Source organism: Glandiceps talaboti, chromosome 23 (genome assembly GCF_964340395.1).
Source record: "Glandiceps talaboti chromosome 23, keGlaTala1.1, whole genome shotgun sequence".
In the NCBI taxonomy this organism is placed as follows: Eukaryota; Metazoa; Hemichordata; class Enteropneusta; family Spengelidae; genus Glandiceps; species Glandiceps talaboti.
In genome coordinates this window covers 1,292,059-1,306,505 of record NC_135571.1, presented here as the reverse complement: position 1 = coordinate 1,306,505, position 14,447 = coordinate 1,292,059, and the positions used below count along the sequence as shown (strand labels likewise).

The 14,447-nt window shown below is 37.7% G+C and overlaps 1 protein-coding gene across 1 annotated transcript; it reads left to right on the top strand.

Annotated features, from left to right (window-relative positions):
* The first annotated feature begins 6,887 nt into the window (after positions 1 to 6,887).
* LOC144453126 (E3 ubiquitin-protein ligase TRIM45-like) lies at positions 6,888 to 9,107 on the top strand. Its single transcript, XM_078144404.1, has one exon. The coding sequence runs from the start codon at positions 6,888 to 6,890 to the stop codon at positions 9,105 to 9,107; it is 2,220 nt and encodes a 739-aa protein (XP_078000530.1).
* Positions 9,108 to 14,447: the final 5,340 nt, after the last annotated feature.

The window sequence follows — 14,447 nt, the reverse complement described above, 5'->3', positions numbered from 1 at the left end:
TTAAAAATAACACAATGGCGAGAAAACACATCTCAGTGAATTGAAATATGATATGACCATATTTCTAAAGTGACCACCGTGGAATTGTGCTTTCTTTTCATCCGATATCGCAAAACATAAATTGAATTATCAAAATATTATACTGATAACAATCCAGGAACTCAAAGATTGTAGATGTTCGTTGTTTTCTTTAAATCTCAAAAATATAATATTTACACTTCACGTCCTTTTCATTCTTTAATTCCTGAGTTCAACGCAACACTAAAACTTCTGGAAATGACGTCTAAATTAGTGTCGGTTCTTGAAACTTGGCGGGAGTTTAATATTACGATAATTGTATTTAAGGCAAAACAAAAGATTAATGTACTTTTGTGAAAAGATCGTCAACTGAGTCCGTGGATCTGTAGGTACGTATTATTATCACGACAGATGTAATCGAGAAAGCCGTCGCTAGAGTCAGCAAAACGACTGCAATTATCCGAATTATCCATAATGCAACTTCGGGGTGGTTATCAGAAATGTCAGACGACACATATTCGGCACCAAGTTTGTTGATATATATTTCCTCTACTGCACATAATTCTCGGTACAAGTCTGATGCACGTTTAATCAATAAAGCGATGTAATCACTTCTAGTATTCCTCGCCATGATATTTCCTGAAGTCGGGTTTTTGATAAAATCGGCGACTTTTATCTCCTCAGAGCCTGCAAGTTGACATTCAGCAACATAAACAATATCTGACGGATGATCATTGACTTCTTTATTTGGAAAAATGGCAATACGGTCAAAAACTCCACTCTGCAATACTGTCTGTTTAAAGTCTTTGACCTTGACAATATTAACTAGGTTTGCAATTTTAGTGTTGTCAATAGGTTCACCGAAATAGGTCATAAGTTGGGGGTCACCTCCAAATCCAGCGATGTTTTCCTGAACCCACTGCAGAGCCAGAATTTGATCGTGGAGTCCATAGTTACCCGGGGGATGCGCACCGAGACGATAGTTGATCGTTACGACTATTACGTCTAATAAACCAGATAGGGTTGTGCTATAATACGAACCATCGTGGATGAACACCATAACTGGGTAAGACTCAGGCCGTGGAATTAGTTTGCCTGGTATATAAACGTTCAATCGTAAACAATCAAAATTCACATCATCTTTGTGGAATACCATTCCTGTGTTGTGCGAGGAAACCGTGGCATTTTGTTGGCACGGTGGTCCAAACTCCGACCCGTCGTAGATATCCTGAGTCCATGGATCAACGGTTATACTGGTCTGTAAACCAATATCTTCAACAAGAGTTTTCGCATATCGTATACCTCGAAATTGAGTAACGTTCTTACCGGGATCGTAAACCCCTCGTATTTTTCCGTATCTTGTTTCGACGATCGGATCACTAGCTACCACATAGAACAGTAAAACAGCAACAAATCCAACCGTTACGACGTGCACGTAAGATGTATTCATGGTAGCGATGTCTCGACCAGTCGACCGTCCCAACTCGGGTTCATCCTCGCTTATAAATTTAGACTACGATAACAAATTAGTTTGGCCAGTTCAAAGGTTTGTGACATCACCTACAGCTCCTCCAACCAACTCGTACACCAATATACTCGTGACCTATTCGACTAGATTCAAATATCAAAGTTAATACATACTGTTACAGTATCTCGTCTAAACATGTTTACCAAAAATATTCTGATTTTGAATAGATTTATATGTTTATCAAAAAGTCATTATGTTTGCAAAAAAAACGGTCAACTTAATAGAGCCAGCTTAATATAAAGATAACATGAATTTAATTTAAAATTAAAATTCAATTCATCGAAACGAGATTTTATTCATGTGTTACTACGGATTAATTAAGTAATTAATCTATTTTGAGTTGCACTTTATTCGTAGTCTGGCAGTACAGACTGGTCTTAATTCCTCTATAGTCTAGTAACTCCTGCCACATAGACATTCAGTTCAGGACTGGCCTTAATTCCTCTACAGTCTAGTAACTCCTGCCACATAGACATTCAGTTCAGGACTGGCCTTAATTCCTCTACGGAAATTCCCGCCACATAGACATCCAGGCAAAATGCCGAGTTTTGACTATTTATATTTCCAAAAAGCACTATCTGTAGTTACGGTCAGCCAAAATAATTAAATTATATAAAATTTACTGAAAAGTAAGTTTGTGAACAATTTGACCACGTGGCAGTTTTCGACTACAAAATAAAGAATACTAAATCCGAATACGGTCTTTGCTCTGACGTCAGCAAATAACGTATGATTACGTTCTTAATACGGCGTATTCCGGTTATCGAACTTCCGGTTGTTTCGCAGGAAAGTATCGCGAGAGGGCGCACCATATCTGACAAAGTGAGGGCCAGAATTTTCGTCATGGCATCTAATAGTATGGCGATGTATGAAGCTGTCAACAAAATGGGCGTAAAAGAACTCCGTGCATTCATAAAAGAGTGGAAAATTACTACTTCTAAATCTACTAGATATCGCCAGAAATGCTGTCAACCTTGGTCTTGAAACACTAGAAAATGATAATTTTCTGAGAGAACGGAAGAGGAGACGAATAGTGGATGTCAAGCATCAAATAAAAGATAGAACTAATCGACAGCGGAAACATTGAAAGTTGGACGGAGGACCTTCGAAATATACCCGATGTAGACATGATAAACATATTTCTTTACCTTACTGGTGTCTGTTGCTTGACAAAAGAACGATTAGAAAATTACAAATCTGACAACAGCTTCCAATCTGATTAAAATCCGATGTAGATGTTGGCTGATCGTTCATTGCTATTTTACCTTCGTTATTTTGCCTGAATTGACCTTTTTGGTACATGTTTACATTTTTTAGCTTGCCTGATCGCCTCCTCTACGATCAGGCTAAAAAATGTAAACATGTACCAAGAAAAATAATATCAGGCAAAATAACGAAGGTAAAATAGCAATGAACGATTAGCCGACATCTACATAGGATTTTAATCAGATTGAACAGCTTCCAGCTACAGTCATTGCAATATTGAGAGTTCGGTCGACAATTACCAAGCCACATGTTTATATTGTAACTGATGTCGCCGCATACTCAGGCCTTTCTTGTTTATTAGAACAGTGGTGTAGCACCACGGGTGAAATCATAAAACTTTGTCCGGAAAAAAACATTTCATGTACTGGTTATAAGTTGGCATAAACATATTTGTATTGATATACTCATCTTTACTATCACACTTTGGTTAGCTTGCTATTCTTCATTCAAGACCATCAGTGTATAAAAAAACCCATTGAAGTCGGCAACGAATCATAAATATTGTTATTGTGATTGATGTACCACACCGCCCACCCCTTCAATGAATCGGCTTCCATGTAACGTTTACGTGGTTCACTCATCATACCATACCTTATACCGATCTGATTAAAATCCGATGTAGATGTCGGCTGATCGTTCATTGCTATTTTACCTTCGTTATTTTGCCTGAATTGACCTTCGTGGTACATGTTTACGTTTTTGTCCTGATCGGTAGCGGAGACGATCAAACATGTACCACGAAGGTCAATTCAGGCACAATAACGAAAGTAAAATAGCAATGAACGATTAGCCGACATCTACATCGGATTTTAATCAGATTGGTTTTATACAAGCTGCAATAACTGTAGCGTATATTGTGATTTTGAGGGTTCTTTCCTCTGTTTTTGTACCTTTTTCCGTTCCGATGTTTGACTGGAAGCAATCGCTACAATTTCTCCAACGGTAACGCAAATGGACGAGGTCACACTGAAAACGTGAGTGAGATGTCAGTGTACTACCCGTTTCAAAATGTTGCTACTTTTGGGTTTTCCTCACGGTCGAATTGCAGAGCCAAACTTGCGCGAAATATTAGGAGAACGAGAGGTTAATTTGCTAGTTCATTATTTGATGGGCGATAATGCAATATTATAGCGTAAAGTTACGGGGAATGACAGAAAATCTTTAGTCAGTGGTTACGATGTCTATAGACTCTGTGCTTTGCAACAATGCTCTACAATTCTGGCCCTCACTTCCGGTTCTAAAACAGCGCCCCTAGTGGCCAAACAATCATATCTTTTATCTTTTCGGGGCTTCTTCGATAACCGGAATACGGCGTATTGCAATGCAGGCAGGCAAACTGGTCAATGTCGTGCAAGGAGTCCCTACGTTGTTCGATATACTAGGCATATTTCTACTATTACACATTTTACGATCTGTATTCTTTTATTCTACAGGCATCACTGAAAATTCCACTTTTTTCTTTTTTGTCATTTTGTCAACTTTCAAATTAGTCATATCGACAAAATATCGAAGATAAATTACACAGGAATAAAGTAATATGAATTAAATTGATTTCATTTAAGTCTTTGATGACTATTTTTAGCTACTACGATGGCAGGTGAATTACTGCTACCATATGTGTCAAAGGTCAAAGGTGAATAATTAGGTCATATGATGTATTTTATACAACAAACAAATGATAACTAAGTTGACATACATGTTCGTGTCCTTGAGAGGAATGGTAATTTTATCATTCAGCATCGCAGTGGACACCTTTGGACTTTGGTATCCAACAACTGGTACACCTGTATGTATGGTAACCTATAATTCATTTACGTTACGTTACGTTATGTTACCATGGAAACTGATATCGCTGGTACAAATGTTCCTTACATACATATTTACCTGTCTTCAGAATTTATAGCTAAAACTCGCCAACATAGTAAGTGTGAGAGGGCAAAATATTAGTACAGCGCTCAGAGTTCAATTCCACTTATAAATATGTATAAAGAAATCGCTTCGTAGAGAGTGGGAAACACGTTTTCATTTCTTGATGTATGTTTTTTTTATATTGAATTGTAACCTTGTTATCAACCAGTCTTGAAGTGATGGCCTAAATTTATGGTGTGTGCTTGATGTATTTCTAATAAGTACACTGGCCAAGGATAAAAAATAGATAAACAGAACAATGTCCAATCTAATGACAGTATCGAGATAGTTGTACGAAGGACCGCAGATAATTACGATCAAAGGGTGGCACCCCCGGGGACAAAATTGATAGGAGAGACAGACTAATAAAGAAATACAAAATGGCGACAATTTATTTCCTCTTTATCATTTGTTTATTGTTTATAAAAACCCTTTACTGAAATATGAAATCAATTATTTGCATAATCGTGAAGAATTGGCGTCACATCTGGAAATTAAATTTCTCAGTATGTAAATGAAGTGATGTCACTCGAACCCTCGATATCGTCATCGGGTTCAACATATTTGATTTGCAAACGTCAGGTTATGAAAGCTTACGCCACACCTCATATATGTTCACACATTTTTATTAAGTTACCTCTTTAATGACCATGATCATGACTTGAATAATGGAATTGCACACAAGGCTGATTACGCTATGTCGCTCCGCCCTCAACGGTCATGATCTTTGAAGGGGCTGACTGATGCATGAGGGCGCCCCAGCATGGCAATCTTACAAAATCATGGAAATGATAATTATATAAAAACATTTACCGCACGCAAAGAGGAGTATCATGAAGAATCCAAGACGTTCCCTGCTTAGTAATAATAATAATAATAATAATCTTTATTGCAACCTTATCTATCATTTTAGATATCAGTATAGTAATGACTTTTATTTGTTATGCATCTATCAAAGTTCTGCCGACTGTAATTGTTGATGTGTAACTACCATGGCAACGGATATGATACACAAGTTGCATTCGACCATTCTTCTTCTTTATCCTCAATCATGTGTATATATTTCCATATATCTGGTGATTGATAAAAACACAGTATTACATATACATGATATGATTTGAATGTGACGTCACAAAATATCATACACGTAGTTTTCGTGATATTTCACAATTTATCGTCTACGTTCTTTGTTATATTACTTCGCGGAAAATCATGACCTGGTCATGACGTTGTGTGTGAGATGCATCTGTCTATGTTGTGTGTAGGTGTGTCTGTGTGTTATATGTGGGGCGTGTCTGTGTTATATGTGGGGCATGTCTATGTTATATGTGGGGTGTGTCTGTGTTATGTGTGGGTTGCGTCTGTCTGGCTGTTGTTTGTGGCATGGGTTGTGTCTGTCTATGTGTGTGGGGTGCGGCTGTTTTTGTGTGGGGTGTGTCTGTGTTGTGTGTGGGGTGTGCCCGTCTATGTTGTATGTGGGGTGTCTGTCTATGTTATGTGTGGGGTGTGTCTCTCTATGTTGTGTGTGGGATGTGTCCGTTTATGTTGTATGAGGGGTGTGTCTATCTGTTTATGTGTGTGGTGCGTCTGTGTTATATGTGGGGTGTCCGTCTATTGTATGTCTGTGTTGTGTGTGTGGTGCGTCTGTGTTATATGTGGGGTGTCCGTCTATTGTATGTATGTGTTGTGTGTGGGGTGTGTCCGTCTATGTTGTATGTGGGGTGTGTCTATCTGTGTTGTGTGTGGGGTGTGTCTGCCTATGTTGTGTGTGGGATGTGTCTATCTGTGTTGTGTGTGGGATGTGTCTGTCTATGTTGTGTGTGTTAGGTGTGTCTGTTTTGTTTGCGGGGGTGTCTGTCAGGTGATGTAGGTATGTACATAGAATGAAGTATAGAATAATGGACAGACAGACAGAGACACGCACACGTACGTACGTACGTACGTACGTACGTACACACATACACACAGACGGACAGACAAACAAACAAACAGAGAGCGAGACAGTCAGACAGATCTACATACTTTATCAGAAAAGGAAAACAGAAAGTAACAATGTTTCACTTATAATTCGTAGAAAACCAAACTCAGTGAATTCGTAGAATTAGGTCACATGTCACATACTTTGTTATCAACATATTCTATACGTAGGCAGGCAATAGAAAACAACATGGCGTCTACAGCGAAGTTGGTTCCCGAGAAAGTCAACGAAAATTTCCTGTTGTGTGGTATTTGTTTGGAGCGATATAAAACCCCTAAACTTCTACCATGTCTACACAGTTTCTGTGAGTCATGTTTGGTAACATTGGTCGAGAAACGTGGTGGTGATGTGATCATCTGTCCTACATGTCGACGTTCCTTTCAACTACTGGAGAACGGCGTAACAGGTATTCCTACTGATTCGTTTCTACATGAATTAACTGAAACTTTCAGAAAACGAGACGAAGGGTCGGCTGATTCAAAGAAATGTGAGGGATGTCAGGAGGGAGAAAGTGTTAAACATTGTGTAGAGTGTGGTGTTGATATGTGTAGAATTTGTGCTGCTTCACATGGTCGATTTCCGACTACCAGATCGCACCCTCTAATGACCTTGGAAGAGTTCCAGTCTGCTAAGTCCGATGACCCCACCTCAGTACGGCCACCTTTATACTGTACCTGCCACCCAGGCATTCGAATTGAATACTTCTGCGATACTTGTGATAAAGTACCTTGCGCGGAATGCATAGTTTTAGATCATCTACCACCTAAACATACATGTAGGCACCTGAAGGAGGCAGCCACAGAATACGGAAAGAAATTTGAAGAAATGCTAGGAATTTTGGAAGCAAAAGAGATCGAAGCCAAGAAAAGTCAAACATCAGTCAAACAGGTATTAGAAGCACTTGATAAGTGTTACCAGACAGAGGAACACAAGTTGAAAGACCACGTCCAAAAGACGATAGATGAAGTTATCCGTTTAATACAACAAAGTGGTGATACATTACTTAGAGAACTAAAAGAAGAATATGATAATAGAAAGATGAATTTGGACGCACAGCTGAAAGAACTAGAAGGTGCTGAAAACGACCTGTCCCACACAAGAGAATATACCACTAACGTGATGCATTGTGGGAGTGCCGGTCAACTGATGGTTGCCAAGAAGGGTATTTCTGCACAAGTAGATGTATTACTGAACGTAGAGACAGAAACAGAGCCGATAGAAGACGATTATTTGAAGTTCTTACCATTTGATGATTTCTGTGATGCAAGATGTGTTGGTGAAATACAGAAACATGATGTCAGCTACAAGCTAACCACCATTCCAGAATTTGTTAGAGTAGGTGATGATATAAAAGTAACCATGACAACTGACACTCCACAAAAGACGAACAGAGCAATCAAGGTTGAGGCTGTTTTAAAGAAACCTGATGACAGCATAGATGATGTAGAAGTGACGAAGAATAACGATAACACATGGACACTAAACACACGTGGAAATAACTGTGGAAAACATGAATTGTCAGTTTCTGTATGTAAGAAAGCTGTAAACGGGTCACCAGCTTGTATTGATGTTATTCCACAGAAAGGATTAATTTGGCAGACTGGCAAATCTGGGAGTGGATTAGGAGACCTGAAAAACCCCTATGGCATTCGTTCAACAAGAGATGGACATTTACAAGTATGTGACTATAACAATCATAGATTACAAACATTCACATCAAAAGGCCAACCAAACACTATAATAAAGTTCAGTAACATCTTATCCACTGTTAACCCAGTCTATTCAGTACAGGCAGATAATGGTGATATATTTACCACTGATTATGGAAGTAAACAGGTTATCGTCCATGATGAAAATGGTCACGTGATGACAAGTTTTGGGAAGGGTACGATGAAATTGCCGTATGGAATCGCCATTAGTCCACTGAATGGAATGGTTTACGTCGTAGATTACAGTGGTCATTGTATACATATATACAACCAAGATGGAAACCTCTACAAGACTTCCGGTACTCAAGGTAAAGGTCAAGGTCAGCTTTATTATCCCTATGATATCAAGGTTGACCATGATGGTAAAGTGTTTGTGTCAGAATACCATAATCATCGAATCCAAGTGTTCAACTCTGAGGGTCAGTATCTGTATTCATTTGGAAGTCAAGGTTCAGGTGATGGACAGATGAAAAACCCGACAGGATTGGCCCTTGACAGTGCTAGTAATGTGTATGTCTGTGATTACCACAACAACAGAGTGCTGAAATTTACTTCAGATGGTGAATTTATCAGTCGTATTGACAGTGATGATAATCCATGCAGTTATCCATATGGTGTATATGTTACTGATGACAAACCATTGGGAAATGTTGTTGTAGTTAACTGGGGTAACAACTGTGTACAGATGTTTGCACAGTAAGGACAAAATCAAAACTGACAGAGAACTTAACGTTCTAAGCGTCGTTGTCGTAGAGTCACGTGATAAATCACTACATGATTTCAGGAAGAGAGTGAATAACTGACTGCATATAAATATGTACACATTGCTCCTTTTAAATACAATGACAGTTTCTGTATGTTAAACATTTATCACCCGTCAATGGAAACAAACTGTCATGGGTGATAAACAATTATCTCGACATTAGTAAAATACTTTGACAACACATTAGATTATGAGAGCAATTCTTAGAAACCTTACATATATGTAACAATTTATGTATTACACCAATATGATAAACAGTCATTCTTACAGCCCTACATGTGTATGTAACAATTTATGTGTTACACCCAATATGATAAACAGTCATTCTTACAGCCCTACATGTGTATGTAACAATTTATGTGTTACACCCAATATGATAAACAGTCATTCTTACAACTCTACATGAGTATGTAACAATTTATGTGTTACACCAATATGATAAACAGTCATTCTTACAACTCTACATGAGTATGTAACAATTTATGTGTTACACCAATATGATAAACAGTCATTCTTACAACTCTACATGAGTATGTAACAATTTATGTGTTACACCAATATGATAAACAGTCATTCTTACAGCCCTACATGTGTATGTAACAATTTATGTGTTACACCAATATGATAAACAGTCATTCTTACAGCATCCATGTGTATGTAACAATTTATATAACTTACAAATTTGTAAGAATATATGATATGTTTATTGAAGTAGATTTATAGGAATAAAAGACTATAAAACTACATAATTATATATATAGTACTGACAACAATAAATAACTAATCCGTGTATTGGACACTGAAGCAGTGATTCTGTTCCTTGTAAAATCAAATATTGCTGTAGGTATCTCTCTCTGTCCCAGTGTCTGTCTGTCTGTCTGTCTGTCTGTCTGTCTGTCTGTCTCTGTACATCTGACTATTTGTCTGTCTTGTCTATCTATCTGTCTGTCTGTCTGTCTGTCTGTCTGTCTGACTCTGTCTGCCTGCCTGCCTGTCTGTCTGTATATCTCCCTGCCTGCCTGTATGTCTGTCAGACTGTGTATGTATGTATGTATGTATGTATGTATGTGTGTGTATGTATGTATGTATGTATGTAGGTATGTATGTATGTATGTATGTCTCTCTCTGTCTGTCTGTCTGTCTGTCTGTCTGTCTGACTGTTTGCATGTATGTATGTATGTATGTCTGTCTGTCTGTCAGACTGTGTATGTACGTATGTATGTATGTATGTATGTATGTATGCATGCATGTATGCATACTTGCTTGTATGTGTGTATGTATGTATGTATGTATGTATATGTGTATGTATGTATGTATGTATGTATGTATGTCTATCTGTCTCTCTCTGTCTGGCTGCCTGCCTGTCTGTCTGTATGTATGTATGTATGTATGCATGCATGCGTGTATGTATGTGTGTATGTATGTATGTATGTATGTATGTATGTGTGTATGTATGTATGTATGTATGTATGCATGCATGCGTGTATGTATGTGTGTATGTATGTATGTATGTATGGATGGATGGATGTATGTATGTATGTATGTATGGATGGATGGATGGATGGATGGATGTATGTATGTATGTATGTATGTATGCATGCATGCGTGTATGTATGTGTGTATGTATGTATGTGTGTGTATGTATGTATGTATGTATGTATGTATGTATGCATGCATGCGTGTATGTATGTGTGTATGTATGTATGGATGGATGTATGTATGTATGTATGTATGTATGGATGGATGGATGGATGGATGTATGTATGTATGTATGTATGTATGGATGGATGGACGTATGTATGTATGTATGTATGGATGGATGGATGGATGGATGTATGGATGGATGGATGGATGGATGGATGTATGTATGTATGTATGTATGTATGTATGTATGTATGTATGTAATATAACAATGCATCCTCACATAAGCTTGAACTTTTTATAAATATAAAGGTTTGAATTGGTGACTGGTTGTTCTCATATCCTGGCAGTAAATCTGCCCCCCCCCCCCTAGGTTAGTGGACTGAGATTGAATATCTCGCACGAATTGGGGAAACGAAAATTTCCGAACGAGTCCCACATCACATTCCATCTTAATCCAGTGGGTTTTTTTTCATATGTACGGTTTATTCTTACAAAAACAAAACTGAAGCATTAATTGGTACATTATGTGTGATCGATTGAATCTTACACTTCTTGTACAACACCCTCAGTTTGTAGGGCTTGGAGAAAAAACTCCCAAAGTTATGTGACATATTTAATTTTCAGTCCATTTTGTGTTTGTGATTCTATTTCTCACCCATGCATGTTTTAGCTAGTGAAATAATGACAACAATACAAGTTGTGTGTAACTTCCGACCGCAATGGGGCGGGTTTCGATATAATTCTCTTCCACACTGGGAGTCAAGATACAGTGTAATGTATAAATTATAGACAATGGAATTCAAACACAGGAGTGCATTTTGTTTTCCTTTTTTACTCATCGTAAGTAAAACTACACTCAATTGAGTTGAGATATTCTGGTGCGTAAATGTACCAACACATTTTTGTAAATATTCGATATTTTAAAATACTCCTCTATAATATCAGGAAATGTTCAGGTATACATATGTATATAAAGACATTCTCATGAAATGAAATAAAGGTGATACGAAACCTCAAATTATGAAGTGCGCCCCCAAGGTGACAAAATAACACCGCCACCCCCACCCACGTAACGGTACCAGCAATGTGAACGAACGTCAGTTTGATAGGCCTACAAAATGACCTTTTATGAGTAAATTGCATTACTTTAAAAGCACGAATTTGGTAAAATATATAGTTCGTCAATACATACCAAGTAATTTTTGAGAACACGAATGTTATAAGCAGACAGAAACCAAGAACACAAAATGTTACCTCGTATTCGTTTCACCATTCTGTACGATTCGCCACCTTTATCTATAAATAGAAACAAAATGACGTTATGATATGTTTTATGGATTATATTGTAAGATCCGAGGTCTGTGAGTATCCTCCACTGATTATCAATTATTATCAGTTATTGTCAGTACACCTGCACTGTTAGACTGTACAATAAATCTGTAGGGGGGGGGGACCCTCACGTCAATCCCCTCAGTTTATGGGAAATGGATGAGAAGAGCGCCCACGGCGGCTGATCTTTTAGTCTATTCATGGAGCGGAGGTACAAACGCACTGGTTGCAAGTCGGACATTGTTTTCATTAAACAACTCTGTATGCACACACAAACAAACACATTCTTAATCAGACTGTTAATTATACAACGTATCTAATCTACCTGTTCACTTGTTTGGAATAATTATAAGTAAAAGTTGAAAAGACACACTTTTCTACAATTTTGGATTTTTCTTTCCGTACAATTCAAATAAAGCAAAAATACTTCTACTACACACTCGTACAGTATATTACTAATATCATTACAAACCAGGAACAATAAATGACACGATAGTTGATTAGGCTTATCAAAAATTGTTTGGTTCCGGTTACCCGACCCCACCTAGTTGTTACTACCAACCCTAAACTTTATTTTAGAATTCGAGAGAAAACAAATAATACAATCGAGACAATTGTGAAGTCTCGCAAGAAATAGTGGATACAGAAACTGACAACAATTTTAAAAGGACAATATAAAACTGTTCTTCCAATCTGTAATGGCTGTACATCTGATAGGAAGAAACCAATAACACAGAGACCATATGAAAACACAGAAAACATAACTACCTGAACTAGACACTCACATATATAAAAAATTAAATAAAAAATCTACCTAGCCCACCTCTTCTAAAATTGAGCTTAATTTTTTTTGTCAGGTCTAATCTGGAGAATTCATTTCATCTCTGGTTGCCAGTAAATTAAAAAATCACATACCTTCATTTTCAGTTTGGCAAAATCCTCTGAAAAAGAGACGAGGAAGAGAGTTTCTCATACCTCATCGAGGCTGTGAGGTGGGAGGGGGGTCATGTTAACCTAGCTCATCAAAGCTGTTGGGGTCATGTAAACACAGCGCATGGGGACTGTTTGAGAATACACAAGTCCAATTTCAAAACACTGACCCTTCTCCACGCCGATCCCACCTCAGCCCCAACCCAGCAGCCATGAGTTAAAATGGTAGCTAAGTACGTTGCTGGTGAAAGTCCTTTTAGACTAGAGTCCTGTATGTGATTTATGTCCGTTTGAATTCAATTCTATACCGGTATAGTCAGTGCAACCACTGTCAGAATTATCAATGTCCAATGAACATCACGATATTCTATCCTATCCTATAGTATCCTCTCCTCTCTTATCCTATCCCATCCCATCCCATCGCACCCCATCCTATCCCATCCCATCCCCTCCCATCCCATCCCATCCTATATCCTATCCTATCCTATCCCATCCCATCCCATCCTATCCTATCCTATCCCATCCTATCCCATCCTATCCCATCCTATCCCATCCCATCCTATCCCATCCTATCCTATATAAAATCTTAATTAAACGATTCTAGTATATAATATCAATGCATGTCTTCTATAACATTACAATTGTCTTCTGCCATTGTTAGAAGTTTTTTACATAGTAAGGATTTACTCCATTATTTCATACGCATAATAAATTACGTCATCAGTTATTATGTAGGTTATATCTCAATACCATGTTTGAGTTCAGTCAGGTGATGTTTAGCTATGCTGCAGTGACTAGAATACTGTGAGTACCTATTACATGTGTACAATAACAGCTACAGGCGTTATTGGAGTTTAAATCCATGTACGAGGCTGTGGTTATGAATATATGATATGATATGATATGGTGTTCCTTGACAGAGGCTTCTGCCACATGGTATATTATATATAACTTTATTACTATTGCTATAGATCCATTGGACGACAATTTTATTACAGCAAACATTACATCCGATAACGTATAGACTCAGCGTGTGTACCCCTTTAATATTGGAATTGCCTGACGTTGAATTAAGGCAAAGGTACCAAGCGAATCGGAATACAGCTGTTAAAGTAATTGATATAAAAATACAGATCAAAGCCTGATGACTGATGTAAAGATGATTCCATTATCCTCTTGTAACTTGAATTAATACATAAAACAATACCACTAGCCTTACAGCTGTGTGTCTGGTCAAACTCATCCATCATATGATGAATTCTGTAAATAATGTATTACCTTGATTTTGTAAATCCAAGATTAATAATCGTGTGTCAAGAACAAATGCGAACAGGAAATATATTTGTTTGAGAGTGTTTATGTCGTGTAGTGTGA

Bases quoted from the DNA above. Each gene is read 5' to 3' on its own strand.
- LOC144453126 (XM_078144404.1), top strand. From the start codon at position 6,888: ATGGCGTCTACAGCGAAGTTGGTTCCCGAGAAAGTCAACGAAAATTTC.